General features: G+C 41.7%; 3 protein-coding genes across 8 annotated transcripts; 2 read left to right on the forward strand and 1 right to left on the reverse strand.

Annotated features, from left to right (window-relative positions):
• Positions 1 to 802: 802 nt before the first annotated feature.
• Positions 803 to 13,614, reverse strand: LOC143010298 (protein translocase subunit SecA-like). Its single transcript, XM_076162568.1, has 3 exons — positions 13,419 to 13,614; positions 3,870 to 4,053; positions 803 to 3,315 (listed from the first exon to the last, which is right to left on the reverse strand). Exon 3 carries the CDS (start codon positions 3,292 to 3,294, stop codon positions 1,021 to 1,023), a length of 2,274 nt encoding a protein of 757 aa, XP_076018683.1. The 5' UTR covers positions 3,295 to 3,315; positions 3,870 to 4,053; positions 13,419 to 13,614; the 3' UTR covers positions 803 to 1,020.
• LOC143010302 (uncharacterized) lies at positions 5,783 to 9,508 on the forward strand. Its single transcript, XM_076162573.1, has 2 exons — positions 5,783 to 6,223; positions 7,969 to 9,508. The coding sequence occupies exons 1-2, from the start codon at positions 6,091 to 6,093 to the stop codon at positions 9,423 to 9,425; spliced, it is 1,590 nt and encodes a 529-aa protein (XP_076018688.1). The 5' UTR covers positions 5,783 to 6,090; the 3' UTR covers positions 9,426 to 9,508.
• LOC143010295 (uncharacterized) lies at positions 11,400 to 21,662 on the forward strand. 6 transcript variants are annotated; one of them, XM_076162561.1, is made up of 33 exons: positions 11,400 to 11,632; positions 11,780 to 11,848; positions 12,888 to 12,953; positions 13,126 to 13,188; positions 13,668 to 13,703; positions 13,793 to 13,837; positions 13,929 to 15,005; positions 15,269 to 15,358; positions 15,475 to 15,561; positions 15,652 to 15,714; positions 16,248 to 16,307; positions 16,405 to 16,440; positions 16,524 to 16,574; positions 16,652 to 16,699; positions 16,807 to 16,869; positions 17,074 to 17,136; positions 17,223 to 17,324; positions 17,432 to 17,479; positions 17,552 to 17,617; positions 17,702 to 17,773; positions 17,840 to 17,890; positions 17,976 to 18,035; positions 18,119 to 18,178; positions 18,277 to 18,375; positions 18,474 to 18,524; positions 18,606 to 18,701; positions 18,918 to 18,959; positions 19,039 to 19,116; positions 19,441 to 19,509; positions 19,612 to 19,651; positions 19,766 to 19,823; positions 19,926 to 20,271; positions 20,400 to 21,662. In XM_076162561.1, exons 1-33 carry the CDS (start codon positions 11,594 to 11,596, stop codon positions 20,802 to 20,804), a joined length of 3,699 nt encoding a protein of 1,232 aa, XP_076018676.1. In that variant the 5' UTR covers positions 11,400 to 11,593; the 3' UTR covers positions 20,805 to 21,662. The 6 variants fall into 6 exon arrangements, with proteins under 6 accessions (XP_076018676.1, XP_076018675.1, XP_076018673.1 ...); XM_076162560.1 differs by having other exon boundaries at positions 17,226 to 17,324; positions 18,915 to 18,959; XM_076162558.1 differs by having other exon boundaries at positions 11,401 to 11,632; positions 18,915 to 18,959.
• Positions 21,663 to 22,113: the final 451 nt, after the last annotated feature.

Raw genomic sequence — 22,113 nt, forward strand, 5'->3', positions numbered from 1 at the left:
GATGCTGTTCCCGTTCAGGTTTGTGGATGCATTATTTAGGTTCCTGACAGTTTTTGGAGTACATCATTCCTACCCAACAACGTTAGGTTACTGTATGTATCAGATCGTCCATTTCACCAAACACCCAGAACACATGGATGACTAGTTAACTAGCCGTCTAGTTAAATATCTTAGAGAAAATACCACCAAAAGAGAACAGTGTGTCTAATGTATAAATATGTGTCAACCCCAGAGATTTAAACCCCTCAATTTCCCCTAAAGTGTCGCAGGTGGGATGGTTGATGAGCTCCTTCATCTTCAGCATGTCTTTGGAGAGCACCCCAGGCCCTGACTGGCTGGGAAGGGTTAAGACAAAGAGGAGATCCACTAGTGGAAAGAGGAAAAGGCCAAGCTCCATTTCTACTTTCACATTCCCACCCATGTTTTGGGCCCGCTCTAGTTTTCTAATGGCTTCATTTATGTTCGTCTTCAAAAGCCTCCATCCTCTGTACTTGACTTGCATACCCATGTTAAATCTATGTAAGTCGCTGCATGGTGCTTTGCGTTGCTGTGCGATGCATGCCTGAGTGACGCATGCCTGAGTGATTTCTACTTGCTCACAGTAGAAATCAACTGACATTTCAGCTTTTTTCAAATCTGCCAATGCTTGACTGATAGTATTTCGATCTTGACGTCTGTCTTGTTGAGCTAAAGATGCAAAAGCACGATTGTAATATGCCATTGCAGCCCAGCAGGGGTCTGCCTCTATGGCTTTAGTGTACATCTCCACGCTCTCTCCAAGTTGTCCATTTTTGCGCAGGTCATTCCCAAACTCTGTGTAGTGGTGGAGGTTAGCATAGGGAGATTCTCTGCTTCTAAGTTTCTGCATGGCTCGCTCCATGTCTGCATCCAGTCTCCTTTTTAAGTCCCCAGCTGAATCCTTCTTATTGACGGTCACCAGTAGCCACATACCCCAGGTTTCATTTAGCGCTGACAATACGGAATCGTCTGGTGTGTTGTTGCTGCTTTTGTACAGCTGATCTATGATTGACAGATAATGACTGAAGAGCTCTGCTTCTTTTTTATCTTTGGAATGTCACTCTGCAAGTAGCTTGCCAGTCTTTTTGTCACAGCATCATCTCTGACCCTTTTAGCTAGCTTCATCTCTGAGTCAGAGGTTTCTGTCAGTATACCTGATAATGTTAAAGCCATAGCTTTGAAGACTTCTTCCTCTTGGCTTTGCTGAAACAATCTATATTGCATCACAAAAAGTTTTACTTCTTTATTTCTGATGTAAGATGGTATGACTGCTGTAAGTGCCCTTAGAGCAAAAACTAATTGTGTTACCTCTGCCAGATGACTGGAGCAGACAATGAGCTGAGCACACCCAGGAAATCCCTGTCGAGCTGTGCGTCCAAAGGCTTGCTCCTCCACACGCGTGTTCGTGGGCAGGAAGGTCTGAACTACAAACAAACCTCCTGCAATTTTCACTTGGTCAGAAACCTGAAGGTCTGTTCCACGACCTGCAAGGTTTGTCGCAATAATAACTTGCCCGGCCTGAAGTTTCTCCGTAAAGATGGAAGAATTGTCCATGTTGTTGTTAATGTAAAGCCTTTTGTTGGGGGCTTCATCTCCCAAAGCTTTGTAGATGGCGTCTGCTCGATTGATCGTCTCACAAATCACCAGCACAGCTCTTTTATCTCTGTAAACACTCGGATTGATTTGTTCAGTGACGACACTGCAGATCGTCTTCATCCATTCTTCCTCGTCATATGCAATCACGCCCTCAATCTCAAACAGCTTTCTACGTTTGAATGCAGGTATCTGACATATCTTGATGCCCGTATAGATGTTCTGCAATGTCTCAGTCTCTGTTTGTTTGCCAAGAGTGCCAGACATCCCGTAGATCTGATCCTCGTACATTTGAAGCAAACCAACATTGGACATGTAGTTCGTGATGGCGTCCATGTTGCTCAGTTTGATCCCATGTTTCATCTGTAGAAACTGATGTAGTCCGTCTGACCATTCCATGAAGTTCTCAACGACACCTGTGCAGCTGTAATCCACAGGCACAAGTCCGTGTCTCTCGATGACATATTCATGTCCTGCTGTCATTGTTTGTGCCCGCAATGCATTTTCTATCCAAACCGTAAGTTTGGCATTGACCAGATCTCTAAGGAAACCAGGCAGGTAGCATATGTTTTCATGTTGTTGTAGTCCAGATGGTGTGAAAAGCAGAAGCCGTCTTACCTCCACTTCTACAGCCAGCACCACAGCATCTTCACTAGTAGAGCCGAACTCTGTCTGCTGATTCACAGTGGCCCATATCAGTGCCAAGAGGGGGCTGAGGTGTTGCAAAGCCGGCATGTTACTGCTCATGTAGACCACATTAAGGCCTTTGTCCAGCATCAACGAGTCCACTTCATCTACAATTGCACATTGGAATTTCCTCTGACCAAATGTGTCCATCCTTTTAAAGTTGTGCCTTAGCCAATCCCCTGCAAAGCTTTCAACAGTACCATAGACAACCGTACTCCTGTAACACTTTTTTAAATCATTGTTGTCGTGTTTGTTGGCGTTACAGCTTACACTGATTTCTAAAGTTTTATAAAACTTTTTCCAGTCCAACATATCTCTCTCTGCCAGAACTGTCGAACTGGACATGATGTCTACATTTTCTCCTTTCATAGCTCGGAATGCTGCAAACATTGCCACAATACACGACTTCCCCTCTCCAGTGCCGACCTGAATGAGTCGGCCGGAGCTGGAAAGAGCCATGAGACACCAGCTCACCATTTGTGTCAGCCGTGGTTTATAGTGCTTTGTTGTTTGCACTGCCCAACAGACTTTGAACAAGTATTTAGCCAAGCCATTAAGCTGTGATTCTCCACTGGATGAAGGAAACTTCTCCTCAACTGATAATACAATCTTTTCCACCTCCTTCAGAGTGATCGGATCAATTTGATTTAACTTTTGTTCCGAGATTTCTTGTAGAATTCCTTCCAAAGTCTTCTCTGAATCATCGCCTAAATGTTGCACAAGGCTTTTATCCGTCACAGTTTGGTCACGGATCAGCTGCAGAACAGTCTTTCGTGTTTGACAAGTCCAGCCGGGAGTGACGTAATTCATCTCCACGTTGTGCAGCATTGTTAGCATCCATGTGTGTCTTTGTGCTATGTTGTTTGTCGTCGAGAATCGCGTCAGAAGGGCAGAGAACAAGTCAATGACATCTTCTGGTTTCCATCCAAGGTTTTTAACCAGCCCTTCTAGTTTTTTGAGGAGAAGCTCTTCGTTATGGGTGATGGTTTCATCCATTATGTGGGAAAACGTCAAATCCTGTTGAAACAGATTTGTTTATTATATTTCTTGAGAGCAATGTTACCTTTCATAACACGTACTACAATCTTTTTGGAATTTTCTCCTATTTGGTCTTTGCTATCTTTAATATAAAGATTTGTGTTCTAATATTTTTTTGTACATTTGACATAATTGTCCAGGATCAAATAAAAAATCAGGAACATAATGAATCATTTTTTTTTAGATTGTAAAAATATATATATATTTTCTTCTCTCATGGTTTCTTCTCTACAACCAAACACAAAAAAATGTTGTAAAAGGTTTTTTGCAGTGCAGCTCTTAAGTGGCAAAGAAAAGGTAAAATAAAATCTGTAACTGCAAAAATCACTTTAGATTGAGAAAAACTAATTCCATATTAAATATGGTGAATAATACATAGATTACATCAACAACCTTTAATTATTATAAAAATGTCTCCAAATTTGCAGCAGCACTTGTACAGTATAAAAGTTATATATACCAACCTGACACAATTATTCGAGTGAATTCATAAGATGTTTTTGAATGTATAAAGTTAGTAGCTGAATACTTACATCGTATTAAGATTCCTCAACGTTCCTTTGCCACAACTGAGCCAATCTTTGCCCCACAGACCATCTGATCCCTTTATCATGTCTGTTTGTTTTTGTTTCGCTTTCAGAGGTTTGTCCACACCTATCCTGGCGCTGCCCATAAGGGAACTTTCCTTCTTTCATTCTTTGAAACTCTGGCAGTTCTCTGAAACAAAGACGTTTTGCCAAACCAACAAATGAGCATTGCTGTAAGTTCTCAAGACCCATTTCCCCTTCTTAGACTCTTAAAATGTCTACACACAGTGTGAGATGACGCTAAAAGAAGTTCTGATATACAAGGTTTTAACTTGCAATGACAACATTTCATTACCTTAAGCTGAATTTAAAGTCTTGATCTGCAAAGTCACTTTAAAGCAGTATTTTAAACCTGTATTTAGGCTATGTATATGTGTATTTGTTCTTTTCACCTCTACTGAAATTAAGACTATCACATGATCACTGGGAGTAGAGAAAATAACCCTTGGCAAACTTCCTGGTTATCAGAGAGAAAAACTCCCCGTGTCTGTGGTGTTTTCCAAACCGCCTGGCTTGGAAAACACGTGATTTACTGGTAGCAGAGGACATGCAGGTGTCCTGTCATGGTGTTTTGACTAAAGGTTTCCAGATACACAGCAATGAAAACATTACGCAACTTCAATACTTGATTCACAAGTTGGAAATTTGACTATCATATGTAGAATAGAAAATATGCATTGTGATGTTTTGTGGTTGTAAAACATGACATGACAGTATACATGTTGCTGTGTGCCTCATCTTTCCTGATTTTGCTGATTTTATGACATAATCTTCCTCGTGATGAGTAAGTAAAAAAAAATGCATGATGCATTGTTGTGACTTGTAAAACAAATGATGAAAAAACACAAACAGAACAATGTAATCTTGATGTTCATCTTGGTTTCTATTATACTCAGACACTCATAATACGTCAGTGCTATGAACAAGATTAGACGAAGGAATCAAACTTTGATTTGCAGAAATATTGACAGTAACTTCTGTTACTTTTGTAAACTGAACCTGTTTCAAATAAATAATTCCTGCCTTGAATGAGCTTATTTGTTGAGTGACCTTTTGCAGAGTTGATTGTGTTGTTGTTTACTCTTGTTTTACGGTCTATTAATATGAATGTTGCAAATTCAGGCTTTTCTGGAAATATAATAAAAATCTTTTTTATTCACGGAGATTTCCTCAGTTTAAATGTTCACCTGCAGCGCATTCACAGGCTTCACATGATGTCGATTCCTTGGTGCAATCTTTTAATGGACACTTCCTTTCAACGCTGGATTAAGTAACCCTGATTAATACTAGATCAGCTCCTTGGATCAAGTCCTCTTGTTGGATAAATGACAATGTCGCTGGTTGCAATCAAATGAAATGACACTTCTCCTCTTAAAGATATCTGGATGAATGTTTTGTGGGTTAGGTCGAGGGTTTTTGTGTTTTCTTTTCTCAGTCCTTGGTCTATTTTCGGTTTACTATGTATATGCTTGTCCTTAGCCAGATAATAAGCCAATTTAAAAGTATCGCCCATCACTGCTACACGAAGATATTCAATTATACATCTCTTTGAAGGCCTAACATAGCTTAATTGTTGGTTTGCGACACACTGTGTCACATTACTCTGATTATGGAACTTTTAGCCTTCACAACAACGGATAAAAGGTCTGCCAATCTGATTTTCATCACTGATGTTCTCAATTGACAATATATTGAGTGTGATGTATTCTTTATATCGAAAAGTTTAAATCATCAATAAAAAAAATGATAAAGACACATTTCTCTACAGCATAAGTTATCGATTTAGTAGAAGAATGGAATGCTGGACTCTCACACTCCTGTCCAGTAGGTGGCGGTAATACAGATAAAGAGAAGAAGAAGGAAAGAGACACTTCCGAGTTGCTGCTGCTCGAAGCTTCGATAACTTTTTACTTAAGTTAGCATAGGTCACTATGTTGACATAAACATAGACTGAAACAATACATGGCGGGTCAGGGGAGCTGATACCAGTCCATCTATTACAAGTTCATCATACATGTGTGTCATTGGACCGTGCTGCTTATCTTTGGACACCTCTCATCCCTCGGTAGCCTGTTGGAGCTAAGCTAACTTCCACTGAAGCTAAGCTGATAGCTACTAGCCTTGTATTCGGGTTTATGAAGAGGGAAGTTTACGTCTTTGTGTGAAAATGTCTGCCGAAGAGCTACTACCAGAGATAAGAGCCTTAGAGGATGAAGTGTCCCAGTCACAGCAGGAGAATGACAGACTACGAAATCGACTATTCGACGCTCTCAACCCTGAAGTTCGCTTACACAAAATAGGTTTGTTCACTTTTCATATTTAGCTATTTTTTTAATGAAGAGGTACGGTTAATTTATACGTACGATAACATTTTAAATGCAAACAACAGGTTCACAATCTTGGCATCCTCAGAAATGCTACGAGTTTGAAAAATTGGGTTTTCAATACAAATTAAAAAAAGAACTTGATTTCATATATGTTTTATTGACATTTTCATGTATTATAAAAGAAGAGTTTAGCAATCAAACCATGTTCACTGACAACCTCCTAGTTATAACATGTTCTTACAATTACAAGTTCTCTTTTTGGCTCAAAATATATGTTTTGCCCCATAATCGTCCGTGCTATTTCTAAATAACACAATCTCAAAAGCTTTTTTTTTTTTTTTTTTTTTTGACATTTTTATGGCAGCTTAAATGAGCTTTTTTGTTTTTATTGTATTTGTATTTACTGCATATATTTATATCTATATATCAATTTATATCAATATTGATTTCAGTTCAGTTTCTAAGAAATGCTGCTAGAAGATACCTGCAACCCTTTTTCAAAATATAATTCTGAAATGTTCTATGTTGTAAAGGTAATTAAACGTATGTTTCAAGGCATTTTGTGTTGGGGGTTGTGTTATTGTAAATTCTGACACTACAATTTAATTTACACAGCAAATGTGTGTCCGCTCCAAATATCGATTGTCCTTTTTGACCCCACTAATTGGTGTTGGTCCTGAAAAGAACACATCAGTCATTCCCCATTATAAAACCTTTAGAAATCTCAGCTCATCAGACACTGGCTTGGTACGCCACAGGAAATCCTTCCTCCCTGTGGGCATCGGACTTTATAATAAATCTACCGCCGGTCAGGGAAGGACAGTGGGGACATAGGGATCTGAGGCCCCCAAAAAAAAGAAACTGTCTACTGTCACTTTATAGTAAATCGCACAACACGTTGCTGTATATCATATATACACATGTGTATGCAGTAGTTATATAAATTACTCATACCTCCCAGCCAGATGCACATTTTGCACTTTGTACCCTTGTCCTCCTTATGTATTTGTACTGTCATGTACTGTCATGTACTGTTCACCTATTGTATGTACTTAGTACCCCTTATTGTGTGTACTTATTATCTTGCATGCATTCTTGCACGTTTACTTTATTGCACTAGTTTAGGTGATTTCTCGTTCTAGTTTCATTCTGCACTGTACTTCAACTGTTGCACAGTAATTTCTCTCTGGAAAATAGACTTTTATCTTATCTTTATCTTATCTTAACATGACCAATGATCAGCTGTAAATCTGGTGATGGTGCATTTAATCTGCATCTATAATTATCCTTATTATTATTAACACCTTATGGCCATTAATTGTAAGTTGCTTTAATTTTTTTATGGTACTGTGAATACAATGATCAATTGATCAATATCAAAGTAAAAACTTTGGAATTTTGAAAACTCGAGTGTTCCTGATATGAAATTAAAACCTTGTCCCCATATACGGGAGGCAGTGGCTCAGTGGGTAGTGCTTCCGCTTGGGAACCAGAGGGTCGCCGGTTCGAGCCCCTGACGAGGTGCCCCTGAGCAAGGCACCGAAACCTCAATTGCTCCGCGAAGGGTGTAATGTAAGTCGCTTTGGATAAAAGCGTTTGCCAAATGACCGTAATGTAATATGTACCATTGATCCCATGCTGAACTGTGACCTCAACTATTTTCCCTCTACAGACATGAGAAAATGTGACCTCATGTCTTTCCATTGTGTGTGTTTTAGCATTGCCCCCAGACATCCAGCTGGCCTTCGTGCAGCAAAAGTGGAGCCCCAGTCTGAATCTGGAGGTGCTGAAGTACCCACTTATTAAAGAGGAACAGGCACTCGGGATCAGTCAGGAGGGAGAGCAGATTCATCGTCTGAAGAAGTCTTTGACGAGTGACACTAAAATGAATGACAGAGAAAGTGATGAGAACACAGAGGCGGGGCCTCCATCCAGCAGCTCAACTCAGAATGGAGAACTGCCGCTCCATATGAGAAGCCACACTCGGGAAAAAATATTTAGTTGCTCAGTTTGTGGTAAAACTTTCACTGCAAATGGAACACTGAAGGTCCATATGAGAGTCCACACTGGGGAGAAGCCATTTAGTTGCTCAGTTTGTGGTAAAACCTTTACTGCAAATGGAAAGTTGAAAGGCCACATGAGAATCCACACTGGGGAGAAGCCATTTAGTTGCTCAGTTTGTGGTAAAAACTTCTCTCGAAGTGGAGATCTGAAGGTCCACATGAGAATCCACACAGGGGAGAAACCATTTAGTTGTTCAGTTTGTAGTAAAACCTTTGTTAAAAATGGAAAGCTAAAGGTCCACATGAGAATCCACACTGGGGAGAAACCTTTTAGGTGCTCAGTTTGTGGGAAAACCTTCACTCAAAATGGAGATCTGAAGGTACACATGAGATTCCACACAGGAGAGAAGCCATTTAGTTGCTCAGTTTGTGGGAAAAACTTTATCAAAAGTGGAAAACTGAAGTCCCACATGAGAATTCATACTGGGGAGAAACCATTTAGTTGCCCTGTCTGTGGTAAGAAATTCAGTCAAAGTGGACATCTGAAACCTCATATGATAATCCACACAAGAGAGAAGCTCTTTATTTGCTCAGTTTGTGGTAAAAACTTTACTCAAAATGGATATTTGAAGCTCCACATGAGAACACACACTGGGGAGAAACCATGTAGGTGCTCAGTTTGTGATAAAACCTTCGCTCACAATGGTATGTTGAGGATCCACATGAGAATCCACACTGGGGAGAAGCCATTTAGTTGCTCAGTTTGTGGTAGACACTTTTATCAAAGTGGAGATCTGAAGGTCCACATGAGAGTCCACACAGGAGATAAACCATTTAGTTGTTTGGCTTGTGGCAAAACCTTCAATAGAAATGGTACCATGAAGCTCCACATGAGAATACACACTGGGGAGAAACCATTTAGTTGTTCAGTTTGTGGTAAAACCTTCACTGAAAAGGGAAAACTGAAGCTCCACATGAGATTCCACTCTGGGGAGAAGCCATTTAGTTGCTCAGTTTGTAGTAAACACTTCTACCAAAATGGAGATCTGAAAGTTCACATGAGGATCCACACAGGAGAAAAGCCCTTTAGTTGTTCGGTCTGTGGCAAAAACTTCAACAAAATTGGAAACATGAAACTCCATATGAAAATCCACACTGTGCAGAATCCATAGTTCAGAATTTGGGAAAGGATCAACGCAAAGCGAGGAGAGAGGCCATTTAGTTGTTCAGTTTGTGGTAAAAACTTAACCAAAAATGTAAACCTGAAGCTCCACTTAAGAATCCATTCTTGGGAGAGACTGAAGTTATTCAGAATGTTGGAGAAGATGAGCAGAAACAAGATTTGAACTGCACTGAAACACTGCTGGTGTTGTATGCCTGACAACGCAAGAACCCCTGTTCTACTGTTTGGTGCTATTGACAATATAAAGTGTTAAACCTTCCTAAAAGTGTGATTCTCTGGTTGAGTTCTGAATGACCTTATCTTCTTCAACAACTTCCCTATATCTGCGTGTCTCTCTTTATTTCCAGACTCCCTGCCACAGCTGTGTCCACACAAAAACAAAATGTTTTGTATGGTTTTACAAAACTAACCTGATAGTTAACAATGAATAAACTGACAGAAATTGTAGCTCAGATAAAAACGGAAAGAAAGAAAAGTCACTGTCATTGTGTAGTATGTGCCCAGTATAGCCAGAGACAACTAATGAATAAACGGTATAAAGACTGATAACAATATACTAACCACTCCACTTATAAATCAAGTGGATACATTATCAGGTTTTGCTTTATTTTCTGGCAAAGGCTGAGGTCCACATTTGGTGTCTTAAATATTGAAACAGTAGACAGTAGTCTTCCACTTCTATAATTTCGTAATGTATGTAAACAAACTTAAACTGCTGATTTTATGTAAATGAAATGTAAAGCACCCAGTGCAAATGCCAGACCCCTGAACAATGTTTGTGGCAAGTTTGGAGGTGACTGCAGGAATGGCGATTGCTGTTTTGATGTATACACAGACACACACTCTCCAAATAATAAAAGACAAAATAAGATAAGAAGTATCCATGATATATTGTTGTGATTGGTATACAAATCCATAACCACTGTCATGATACTGAAATGATTGTTAAGCATGACCTATCAAGCAAAGCTGTCTCACTCAGCAATTAAAAGAATCAACTGTGAAACTACTTCATCTCCTGGTGAACATTGGTATGACACTTTTACTTTTGTTGATAAGAAGATAGTACTGTACAATTTGGTCAAATCATTTCGTTGCACCGAAAGGTGTTTGTGTGACCTTTTGCAACATTGTTGGTGTTGTTGTTCACTCATCTTTTATGATTTTGTAAATAAATGAAGCAAATTCAAGCTTTTCTGAAAATATAATAGAATTCTTTTTTATTACTAGGATATTCCCCCAGTCTAAATGTTCACCTACAGCTCATTCTGTCACATCCACGGACTGCTGTGTGCTATTGTTGTTAATCCTACAGTGAATAATTCATTATTTATTTTAATCCTCTGTGAGCTCCAAACAGCTCTTCAGCACAAACTTGGATCACACTGAGCTGCTGGACGAGGGGAACCGGTCGGTTTGCATTGAGATTAAGGCAACTGGGTGAAATGTGTACGCGTGTGTTTGTGTCATTACCCAAACAGACATAACTTGATTTCACCTTCAGAATAAGAGTATGTTTGAATAATGTTTTCACAGGGCTTACAGTTAAGGCCTCAAGTCAGAAGTATAGAGAGACTACTACTACTACTGTACAGAAGTAAATGCCAATGTGATCATTTCTACATAGATGTTTACGGGTTATTTATGGGTGCCTTTTAAAAATTATGCTCATTGATTCACACAGATTAAGATCTTTGTTATTTGTTAATATTTTGTAATAATTTACATATGAAGTGTTAATCTTTATTTTGGGACAGTATTTTAATCATAGTCATGTAATGGTGTAAGTATTTATATTTGACAGTCAAACGTTAGCGATAAGACGGTGCGAGCATGACTATGTACATTTTAACGGCTCGATTTCCTTTGTAATCACAGCAGAGGGTTATGCAAGCCTGACAGTTTGTAACCTCGAACCTGCCTTTTACTTTGGAAAACAAGAGCGGAAGTCTGTGTAGTCGTAATGACTGAAGTGACACAGGTGCGTCCAACCGTGAGATGGTTTCCGAAGGTGTATCCTGTCAAACAGTCGAGCACTGACGAGATTTAAGGTGAAGTAAAGCGTAGTGTAATTAGTGGACTAATCTTTAAAGCGGGAATTATTTGGACTAATAATTTGGATTTATTTTGGAATATATCTCCTGCTGTGGATTTATCATGAAGGGAGACGCAACAAAAAGAGACGCAACAAGTGCGGTAAGTCTCTAAATAGGTCATTTAAGTTAAAAATCCCTAAAGTTGCACGTGTGGTCGACGCAGGTTAACATTCATTCATGTCACTTAAATTAAAAATCCATACTGGGTCCTATTGTTTGTGTCTATTTTTTTCTAATATTTCAACAGAATCAAGGGGTGGAGGGCAAAGGTGGACAGAGTGTAGCAGCAGAAAATCAATTTGGGGAGAGAAGAAAGGTAAGAGTGTGTGTGTGTGTGTGTGTGTGTGTGTGTGTGTGTGTGTGTGTGTGTGTGTGTGTGTGTGTAAATGTGTGTGTAAATGGGAAATGAATGCAGTGGTCCTGTCTGCTGCGGTTTTAAACACATTTCAGCCCCATATATTAGGAACAATCTAAACTACAATCGCTGGCATGTGGAACAACCACCCATCACACACAAACACATACACACACACACACACACACCCACACACACTGAAGACATGTTTTTATAAAGTGGATAAACTGGACAAACTTAGTGTCAGCAGCTTCTATGAATGTTTGCTTTTTTGCACTGTCATCCTGTCCTTGATGCTGAGCAATGCATCCTCAACCACCGAGCTGTAGGAAGACTTATAGACTTCATTGCAGGCATTTACATCGTTGCATTAAACTATAAGCACTGTGGAGCTCATCTCGTGTTTTGAATGGGAAATCGCGGTCAAGCGGTGTTTCTCTGTATAGTGCAATGGGCTTTGACAGTTTCCCAATCGATCCCAAGCTGCCAAAAATCCCTTTAAAAAGGCCAGAATCAATGGAAGCAACCTCAGGAAATTGAAGGGAGATTCACTCATTTCTCACAACCTTGTGTGCAGTGGGAAATAGTCAAGTTACAAATATAAACGTAAAATAGTCAGTATAGCTAAATCTAATCTAAAGCTAATCTAAAACTAATCTAAAATCATGTTCACTAATGTAAAGAAACAAGTGAGTTCTGTCATCAGGGTCATGTCAAGGAATAATAATAGTGCTTCAACAAATGTAAATACTTAAGTAGAGAAAAAGTATCTGACTCATCTGTGTATAATTAAATGCAGAAATACGACCATGTTTCATTTTGTGTCTGTTTTCTAGACCAACACCCACCAGTTCTGTTGATTTGTGACAAAATGTCTCACTATTGCCCTTAAAGAACCCATTTATCAGAGTAACGTGGATTTCAGACTCTTCGCGGTTCCATTATGTTTAAAGGAGATGAGTAAAGTGTACAACGTGTGATTGTGTGTCTTTCCGTGCAGAGTATTGAGAATCTACAAAAAATGTTAAGGAGGGTTTCTCAAAGTCCTTTCCACAGCCAGTACAAGGTATGTGCACACACACACATACACACACACACCAATAGAGTTGTATTATAAAGGTGTCCTTCCTTTCCCCCCGGCATTCTTTCATGTGCCCGGTTTGGTGAAAGTGAGAAGGTGAACGTATCGTTTATCCATCTGTAAACGGTTTCCTCATGGTTTGTGTGTTCTCTCTCAGACGCTCGTCTCTTCCACCTCTGACTCCAGTGGGTCGTCTGCAAATGAGCCTCAAAGCAAGCAGGTTAGGGATGGGTGGGTGTGTGAGTGTGTTGGAAGGCAAAACCTCACTGGAATATGTTGCTCAAAGAAAGAGGGCTTGGACGACCATCAGGTACCAAGAGGCCTGATTCCCGTTCTCCACAGCTTCCAGTGCGTTTCAGGAGCTTTGGGTGTAAACCTTCAGTTCTATGCCCCCTTTTCAAATGAAAAAGAGAAAAAAATAGAGAGTAAGTTGAAATGGCAAAGATGTACCTTTTCCTTTTGGCTGCTGCTACTCTTGACATTTCAACAACACAAATCCTTCAGAATGGTTTGAATCATCTCCAGGGTTTGTCCACACCCAGTCCCTTTTATGCTTTGTGACTTATGACCAGAGTAAAGTAGAACTCTCCAGAACATAGGCGTGAGTTGGCGTAAAAAAAGACATTCCGACATGTTCTATAAATAAAACATTCTTCATTGGTGACAGTTTAAACCTTCTGTCTTGTCTCGCCGTTTCAGAATGGAGCTCAGGAGTCATCGGCTTTAAGTCCTCAGGTATGTCTGTCTGCAGAGTCCTTGAGGAAATTCTCACACGTCCAATTGAAACCTTACACTTCTTCCTTTTGTCTCTTTTCCTTTTCCAGAATGGAGCCTCAGCCAGAAGGAACCTGTTTTATTCACACGACATAGTAAGTACAAGGAATCACAGCTTGTTTTCAAGACCAAAGCTCAGTATTTAATTTTTCATGTCGTCGTTATCGACTGTTCCTCTGCCATCAGGAGTCCAGCAGTAAAAGCCCTTACACAGAGGACAAATGGGGGAGAACTTCAGCAGAACTAAACGTGGCGACCATCTTTGCGGCTCCGCCGCAGTTCCAAAGTTCACCTCTGGACCCCAAACCGGAAATTCAGACTTCGCAAAACAGGGCTGAATTGTCACAACCCCAGAAGGACTTCTTCCAGACCAGTAACCACAGCTTCCAGGCCTCAGAGCTGTCCCAAAACACACCGACCCATGGTTTTCATTTTCACAGTGTCACCCTAAACACACCAGATGCTTTTAAGGACCCCTTTGAAACCTCGAAGACAAGCAACTCCAACTTGTTTAAAGACAAAGACAAGGACCTCTTCCATGCAACTAATGAGAAGAGGAATCAGGTTAAGGAAGACAGATCCTCCACTAATCTTCTGTATCAGTTCAAATCTCCAAATGAGGACACTTCTCAATCCCAGTCCAGACACTCTATGGAAGAGCATGAATTATTGTCAGTCACAAATAAGGAAGTGACTTTGTTTCAGGCAGTTCCAGCTGAAAATCGAGTCAATGTTAGTGAAAGTGATCTGTTCCAACGCTCCGTCACAAAGGAAAAGGTCGCCTTGGAGGACGACCTGGACATATTTTCACCTTTGTCCTCAAAACCAGTCGACCCCTTCCCAAGCCTAAGTGATTCATTCCCAAACCATCAGGGCGTGGATGACATATTTGGCCCTACTGCTTCGAAACAGTTTGACCCTTTCCAAGACGTTTCAAATGGCACTCCGGACATCTTCCAAGCTTTTCACTCAAATGGCAATGACATTTTTGAGACCCCCTCCAACAAAGCCACAGCACCGCCCCCACACTCGCTGAAAAGCACGCCAGGAATGCTGCCGTCCTCTGCAGCTGGCACTTCAACAGATCTCTTCACGACAAAGCCGGTAGAATCTCCTCCAGCAGCTGCTTCCAACGAGCATTCCCACGCGTTTTTGCTCACCACTCCTCAGGGAACCCAGCACAGAATTCTGCAGCCGACTCCCTTCAGCCTGGCCGGGGTGCAGGCCTCACCACCCAGCCCGAGCCCGGATGAAGATTCAGCTGTATGTAACAAACAAACACTCTCAGACACTCCATTTTCTCTTTCCATCTGTTCTTTTCTTATAACGACACAACTTATCATGTATGAAACCTCAACAAACTAATGCAGTGCAACAAACCTGCTGTAAATCCTCTCTTTGTAAACTTATAATTCGTCATATTTAATACCAAATACAGCAGCCAGTCATTGTGTACTCTGTTTTGAAGGCATTTATGTCTTTTAGGTATCATACACAATCTGATAGAAGTTGAATCATATTTTCAGGTTCAGCACTTCAAACGTCCCCCAAAGCCGCTACCTCGGATTCGTACTGGCCGGAGAGTAAAGCCACCCAGGCCTCCAAACCCTGTGAAGGTACAAGTTGGACTGAAGTTGATGTTTACCTCCTATTCGAGCTTACCTACTGCACCTTTGCTGCGCCTGTATTTGATGTTAATTATCATCCAAGTCTCTTTTTGGACTCTGTTTAGACTGAATCTGAGCCAAGTGAACCAGTTACTCCTCCGGTATTGCCCCCCAAGCCACTCCCAAAGCCAGTTGCTCGCAAAAAGAACAAGGTGAGCTTTCCGTTGATGTCTGACCTAATGAACCGGTCCAGTTAGCGTGCATAACAATACACTCAAGAACATATTGTATTCATGTGACAGGACCTCGCAAAAGTGGAAGCTGAAGACTTTGTCGTCTTGGATGACATCCTGCTCACTGGACAGGTCAGTGCGGGTAATGAATAATAAAATAAATGTCCGTTTGGAAAATTCTCCTGTGGGAAAAAGATGATGAAGGGCAGATTTACCAGGAATTAAATCAAATACATAAAGTCAGATATCCAGCCCCTAAAACTGCTCATTACACTGAGAACATCTGTGTCTTATGAGATAGAAATGTGCACAAATTGTATCCTGATGGTGGAGCTGTGAGCTTCATGATGTGCTTATTCATTCAAAGCTGGACATTTTGATCTAAATGTGGCGCAACAACAGATCACACTGATTGAAAAGGTTCACTCTCTGGAGAGCATGAATGTGGGTAGTAAATTTCACAGCTGTCTGCCCGTTAGATTCTGACCCTTGCTGTGCATAAATTGAAATGCTGGGTAAACGCAGCATAAAGATCATGATTATCCAAGGCAATCTGACCCAAAGAGACTGACTGAACGACTGTAGCCTCCACTCGTAGACCACTGCTGCTGGCAAAGTACAAATATGTACGTTGGATATATATTTTGCTGTAATACCCCAAACAGGAAAGGTGTGTGGAGGATTGGCCTGAAGACAGTCCACAACTCAGCGCAGACTTCAAACCAGTAAGAAGACAAACTCACATTTTCACTTACATCCTCTTGTCATACTCAACTGTGCACAAACGCCATCTTGTTCTCATTTGATTTTGTCCTCCTCAAGTCCGGCAAACTGAGACTCCGGCGTGAATCCTTAATGGTAAGTAAGTCGGCTCGTTTGCGCCATCGCCGCCGTTTGTTCGCAAGCAGCAAAGCGATAACCTCAACCTTTTCTGCACAAAGGTGGACTCTGATGGAGGACCAGAAAAGGGTCAGGACAAAGCTATGATTAAGGTGGAGTGCGCACGCCGTCATCATTCACCCATCAAGAATTCATCAATATATTTAAGATGTGCACACATTTCTTACAGAAAAAGGACAGAAAGTTCAGCTTCTCCACTCTGTCAAGAAGTTCAAAGGTGAATAAAGCATATAAAGTAATCGACTGACTGCTTTGATTGTGTGCTTATATACAGTATTTGTCCTGAATGCAGTTATTGTGCATATGTGTTTGGGTTCTTTTAAGGATCTTGATGATCTGAAGGAAGAGAGGAGTAAGACATTGCCTATGCTTCGTACACCGTCACAGGTAACAATTTGGCGCTCAGCCCGACATCGCCCCCCAATGCTTAATCCTCCAGGTTGTTCTAAAGCGCGCAAGCGAGTACGCAACTCTGTCATTAGCCTTCCTTGGTGTGATCTTATGATGTTTTCTCATGATCTCAGCTGTGGTTTTGTTTTCTTCAGTTCTCACTCCGAAGCACCAAAGTAAAAGGACGTTCCTGTTTTTCAGGATTATTATCCAGAGACGGGAGAGAACGAAGATGAAGATCAGTACGGAATGGACGTCAAAGCTGTACGTGTATTTCAATCTTGTCATCTAATTTTCTTCAATCTTGTATTTAGCAGTGAAGTTCCACTAATGTACTCTTTTGTCATCAGAAGAAACCTCTGAAGGCCAAAGTCACCAACATGCTGCGGCGAGCGTCCACCTCTGCCTCGGAGACGAAGCGCACAGAGGGACATCTACCTCGGCGATCAAAGGTGGATATCGCTTTCAACTGTAGCGTTGAACGTTATCTCAGTCCATTTCCAACTGTTTGAGATAAGGTAATGGAATATCTGAGTATTTCTGCTTGGTGCCACGACAGGAAGATGACATCCACGAGGAAGGAGCTGGCGCACGGCGATGGCACGAGGTAACATACCTTCAATCTGTCCGCTGGTACTGCCATGAATTCTCTACACAACCGACGTTTCACTTTTGACAGGGCGCAACGTCGGGCAGCATCTCTTCTTGCGAGGATGCCACACATGAAGACACAGACAGCCTCGGCGTACGTATTTTCGACATGAAATGCGAACTAGCCTTATCCTCAGGTCATCACCACATGTAAAACTAAACTGTTTTCTCTCTCCAGAAGAAGAAGAAGAAGAAGACGCTGAAAGTCAAGTTTGTGCCACACAGAGGGTTTGCCATCACGGTAGCCAAGGTAAAGCAGGTGTGACACGTTTTGAGTGTATTTGTCAGACGCTAAGACCTTCCCTCTCTCCCACAGCGTGACAAGGATCCCCGGAAGCACGGACAGGCGACGCACAAAGGCTCCAAGGTACAGACATTTGCTTACATCGGCGAGGACGTGGCGGCACAGAAAGATGTCTTATTTCCATATTTCTTACAATCTTATTTTCCAGGAGAAAGCTCTTGACGAAGAGCTTGACACCAATGAATACTTGCCTCGTAAGAAGTTACAGGTAGGTGTGGATTTTGGAGACGGTGGAGTCACTTTTAAATGCAAAATCGATTTCCTGAGTTATCCCTCATTTCCCCTGTTAAGGACGATGCGTTTGAGGATGAGGAGGCACATACAGGATACACTCTTCAGTCGTACACCAAGGTATCCTTCTGCTGCCTAAATGTTATGATCGTATCAAAGCGTATGAAGTAACCATCCTGCATTGTATCCATATGATTGCTGTTTTTGTCATCACTCAGGCTGCTCCTGTGAATGACGAGCCCTCACACGGAGCTCGCAAAACCTCTGCGGGATTAACGGGAGACGAAGGCTCCTGTGGAATGGACGACTGCAAACCTGTAACTTCCTCTTCCTTCAATCCTTTCAAGTTTTCTCGGCATTTGTTTCGTTCTGCGATTTTCTACCTAAGATTTCTCTTCTTCTTTCCGTCCAATAGAAGAAACCGACGAAGCTGAAGCTGCAGCACGTTGGCCGTCGCACTTCCAAGGTGAACGCACGATTCTGCCCAACGTTTGGGGAAAACGACGTCCATTATTTGGGGTTTTCACTAATGTGTGTTTTGGTTTAGGATGACATGTTCGATGACGCAGGTTGGAAGAAAAGCAGCTGTTCAGCAGAGGAGTTGGACGATGAAGAGCAGAACGAGATGGATCATTGCATGCCGGTATGTGTGTTGTTACATGTGTGATCTAACGTTCATTCCAGATCAAAGAGTAAATGTGTGTGCGCCTGACCGTAACAAAAAGCTCTCTGAAACGGCTTTGCCTTGCAGTACATCAGTGAATAGTCTTGGTTTTTCAAAGAGATTATAACTTCTGGCTGTTACAAACATACAGTATATTTACGTAATTCTCAAGCCCTTTCTCCTGTTCAACAGAAGAAGCCGCCGAAACTCAATGGCCTCAAAACGCACGAAGCCCAGGTGAGTCTGCGAGGTGACGCGAGGATGTGTTGACTGAGTTCGTGTCACAGTCGGAATGTAACAGTTTACGTCCCTCCAGGACAAACTGGCGCACAAGGCGTATGAAGATCCACCAGGGGCGACCTCCAGTGACTACTACATGTCAGAGGCAGCGCAGGTGCAGTATGTTCCTGTACACGCATCTTTCACTTCACTGTTGTTATACTCACAAGATGGGTTCTTTGGTCTTTGTTGTTTTCCAATGTTGTGATGTGACGGGCCTGGTTTGAACATTCCTTTAACATGGGACTAAAACGTGTTCGGCCACATAGCTCACATACAAGCCTGCAACAAGCAGATCAAAGGAACAGATCGGTGCAGGCGAAGGACACGGTTAAGATGATTGAGTATTGAGTAATGAGTATTTAAAGAGCCAGGAGTTTTTAAGGTAATGAGTGTTTGTGGGTCACATTGCATCCCTTCACCTTCCTCCCCCATCCAGGCGGAGTGGCTGGCTGCTCAGAAGGACGAACTTGCCGCAGCCGTTATGTTGGAAGAGGAAGAGGAAGGGGTGGGTTTGTTTAAATTCCACTTCTCCGCCACCACACCTCTGTTGTGTTTAGTTGTGATGCGTTCACTTGTGCTGCACTGACATAACCCTCTCTTGTGGCAGGACACGGACAGTTTGATGGAGTGGTGGAACACTGTGGAGCGTGAGTCAAGCGTGGGAGAACGCACACACTCTAAGTTATGGTTTAGTAACACAAATGAAGCACGTAGACTTCTCTCTTTAACGTGACCATAACCAGCACGTTACTGTGTTACAGAGTGGGACGAGGTGCCATCAGACGATGAGGAGAAAGACTTGAAAGAGGATGAGTCCAAGTATGTCAGCTTACGCAGATAATTCATAAAATCAATATTTGCTCCATGTGTGGATTTTTTTGGGGGGACCATTTGCTGGCTTCATGCTGCCTGTGTCTCCAGGTCTTTCACCATCTTGGCGGACAAGGTTCAGTGCGGCCTGCGTGTCTTCAATAAGATCTTCACAGAGCGAGCTGAGGTCCTCTGGCACTCTGTCATAACACTGCACGCCATTGCTGATGACATCAGCACCTTTCACCATAAGGCCAAGATCGCCGGCATCACCGGCGGCACCACCACCGCCGTGGGCGGTGTGACGGCCATTGCTGGTCTTGCGTTGGCGCCACTGACATTTGGGACCTCCCTGTTACTTACTGTCGTCGGTGTGGGCATGGCAACAGCTGGTGGAATCACTTCAGCCTCAGCGGCCATTTCAGATAATGTCAACAACATGCATGATCGTAAGAAGGTAGGTTGGGTTGACGTAGATGACCCCTTGCACCCCAAACATCGCTGCCCACATTTCATTCTCCTATTTGGAAGAGGTGATGATTCGCGGTTTGTTCCCTTTCTCCGCTTCTCCCTGCATCCCCGTAGGTGGAGGTGGTCCTGCAGGAATATGAGGGTCATTTACTGGACATCGCCAAGGTTCTCCACTTCGTCAACCATGGCGTGTACAAACTCCGAGGGCATCCCTTCCTTAGGTCTGGCACACAACATTACTCCGAGGACTGGGAGGTCCGCAGGGCCGTGCAGATGATCAGCATGGTCGACTCTCCCGTAATGCGAGCTAAGGACATTGTGGATGATGCCGTGGCCTCAGTCCAGGGACTCTTCAAAGGTATGGACAAGTTCTTCATCAAGGACTCACGCGAGCTGAAGAAAGGCTGCAAGAAACAGGTGGTGTTTCAGATAAAGGAGGTGGCCTCTGTGCTCAACGACAGCATCGTGGAGCTCAACGCCGTCAGAGAGGAGCTGCAGGATGCAATCGGAACCTTCTGAACACATTTAGCCATCGTTATGCTGGTCAACATCGCCCTCTGCTGGGTAAAGTGGGAAACTGTTTTTTAAAAAGGTAATTTTAATGTTTCAGAAAACTCACGGCACAATGGCTCATGTGGCTGAAAGACAACCACACATTGGAGACCCTGGTTTATAAAGAGGGGTGGACAAGATAAAAAGTTCACCTGTTCCTATAGGTGATCGAAAGGTGATGGTTTAACACTTTTAAACGTATTGATTTAGGATTCTCCTTGTTTGCTCACGCCCTCTACTGGGCAGACTTTGTACTGCTATGGTGGTTTTGTGGACACACAACTTCACTGCACATTTTAATCTTCTGTATTGGTGAGGTCGCATGTGAAGAAAGGTAATGAAGCAACAAAACCTGTTTTCCACCACGTAGCTACACACTTTTTTTTATTTTTATTAGACTGATGTAGAGACATATTTTTATATAGATGTTTGCTTTTTTTATTTTTGCACAATCCAGTAATTTTTTTTTTTGTCTTGAGGTCTTTTTGTAAATATGTGTAGATTACTTAAAAACTACCCGTGTTATTTTAACCAGGCCATGAAGTAAGTCAATCTGTTTATACTTCCTCAATCAAAAATCATATATAAGTCCTACATATAGGTCAAATATTCTTTGTTTAATATGTGTATACAATTTTCATGTGTGTATTAAATTTCCATTGGCAATATAATTGCTTCCGTCCTTTATGCTTGTGTATATATACAGGTAATGTTTTGTTAGATTATATATTGGCATTATTTTAGCCTGAATTCTCTGTATGAAATGAAAATTACCTATACTTTATGTGTTTGAAGTGAATAAATGTTTCCCAATGTGTCAACTGATGTTTCGACATGGTGTATATAGTGTGTGTTTTTGTGTTACCCATGAATTGAATTTAACCATGAATGCCCATGTATTTACTTGTGTTTAGAAGAAAATTACTTTTGGAGCAATACATTGTGTTAAGAATATTAGCGGAAATGTGGGGTGTTCTTTATTGTCGTACAGAAGCAAAGGACAGAGAATGACCCTTTTACGATACATTAATGTCAAACAACTTTCCTATCTACAACAGTTCGTCCTCACCTGTCTTCTCCTTCTATCTACTGTCTCCGAAGTAACACAGGGCCACCTATAGGCCGGAAATAGCTCAACTTTCCGAACACAGCATTCTTTAATCCAAGATAGTGTAAACATAGAGTAAAAAAAGGGATATTTATTGAATTACAACATTTACAAATAAAAAATATCAAATAAAAAAAGCTGCAGATATATTTAAAATAATGGGGCGAC

Source organism: Genypterus blacodes, unplaced genomic scaffold (genome assembly GCF_046128005.1).
Source record: "Genypterus blacodes isolate CSIRO-AG114 ecotype Tasmania unplaced genomic scaffold, CSIRO-AGI_Gbla_v1 ptg000122l_1, whole genome shotgun sequence".
NCBI lineage: Eukaryota > Metazoa > Chordata > Actinopteri > Ophidiiformes > Ophidiidae > Genypterus > Genypterus blacodes.

What these genes read in the sequence shown, in the direction of transcription:
- LOC143010298 (XM_076162568.1), bottom strand. Translation starts at nt 3,294, where the DNA reads ATGGATGAAACCATCACCCATAACGAAGAGCTTCTCCTCAAAAAACTA.
- LOC143010302 (XM_076162573.1), top strand. Translation starts at nt 6,091, where the DNA reads ATGTCTGCCGAAGAGCTACTACCAGAGATAAGAGCCTTAGAGGATGAA. An exon ending in AGTTCGCTTACACAAAATAG is followed by an intron (nt 6,224 to 7,968) that starts GTTTGTTCACTT and finishes TGTGTGTTTTAG; the next exon opens with CATTGCCCCCAGACATCCAG.
- LOC143010295 (XM_076162558.1), top strand. Translation starts at nt 11,594, where the DNA reads ATGAAGGGAGACGCAACAAAAAGAGACGCAACAAGTGCG. An exon ending in ACGGAATGGACGTCAAAGCT is followed by an intron (nt 17,137 to 17,222) that starts GTACGTGTATTT and finishes TTTTGTCATCAG; the next exon opens with AAGAAACCTCTGAAGGCCAA. An exon ending in TGCCTCGTAAGAAGTTACAG is followed by an intron (nt 18,036 to 18,118) that starts GTAGGTGTGGAT and finishes TCCCCTGTTAAG; the next exon opens with GACGATGCGTTTGAGGATGA.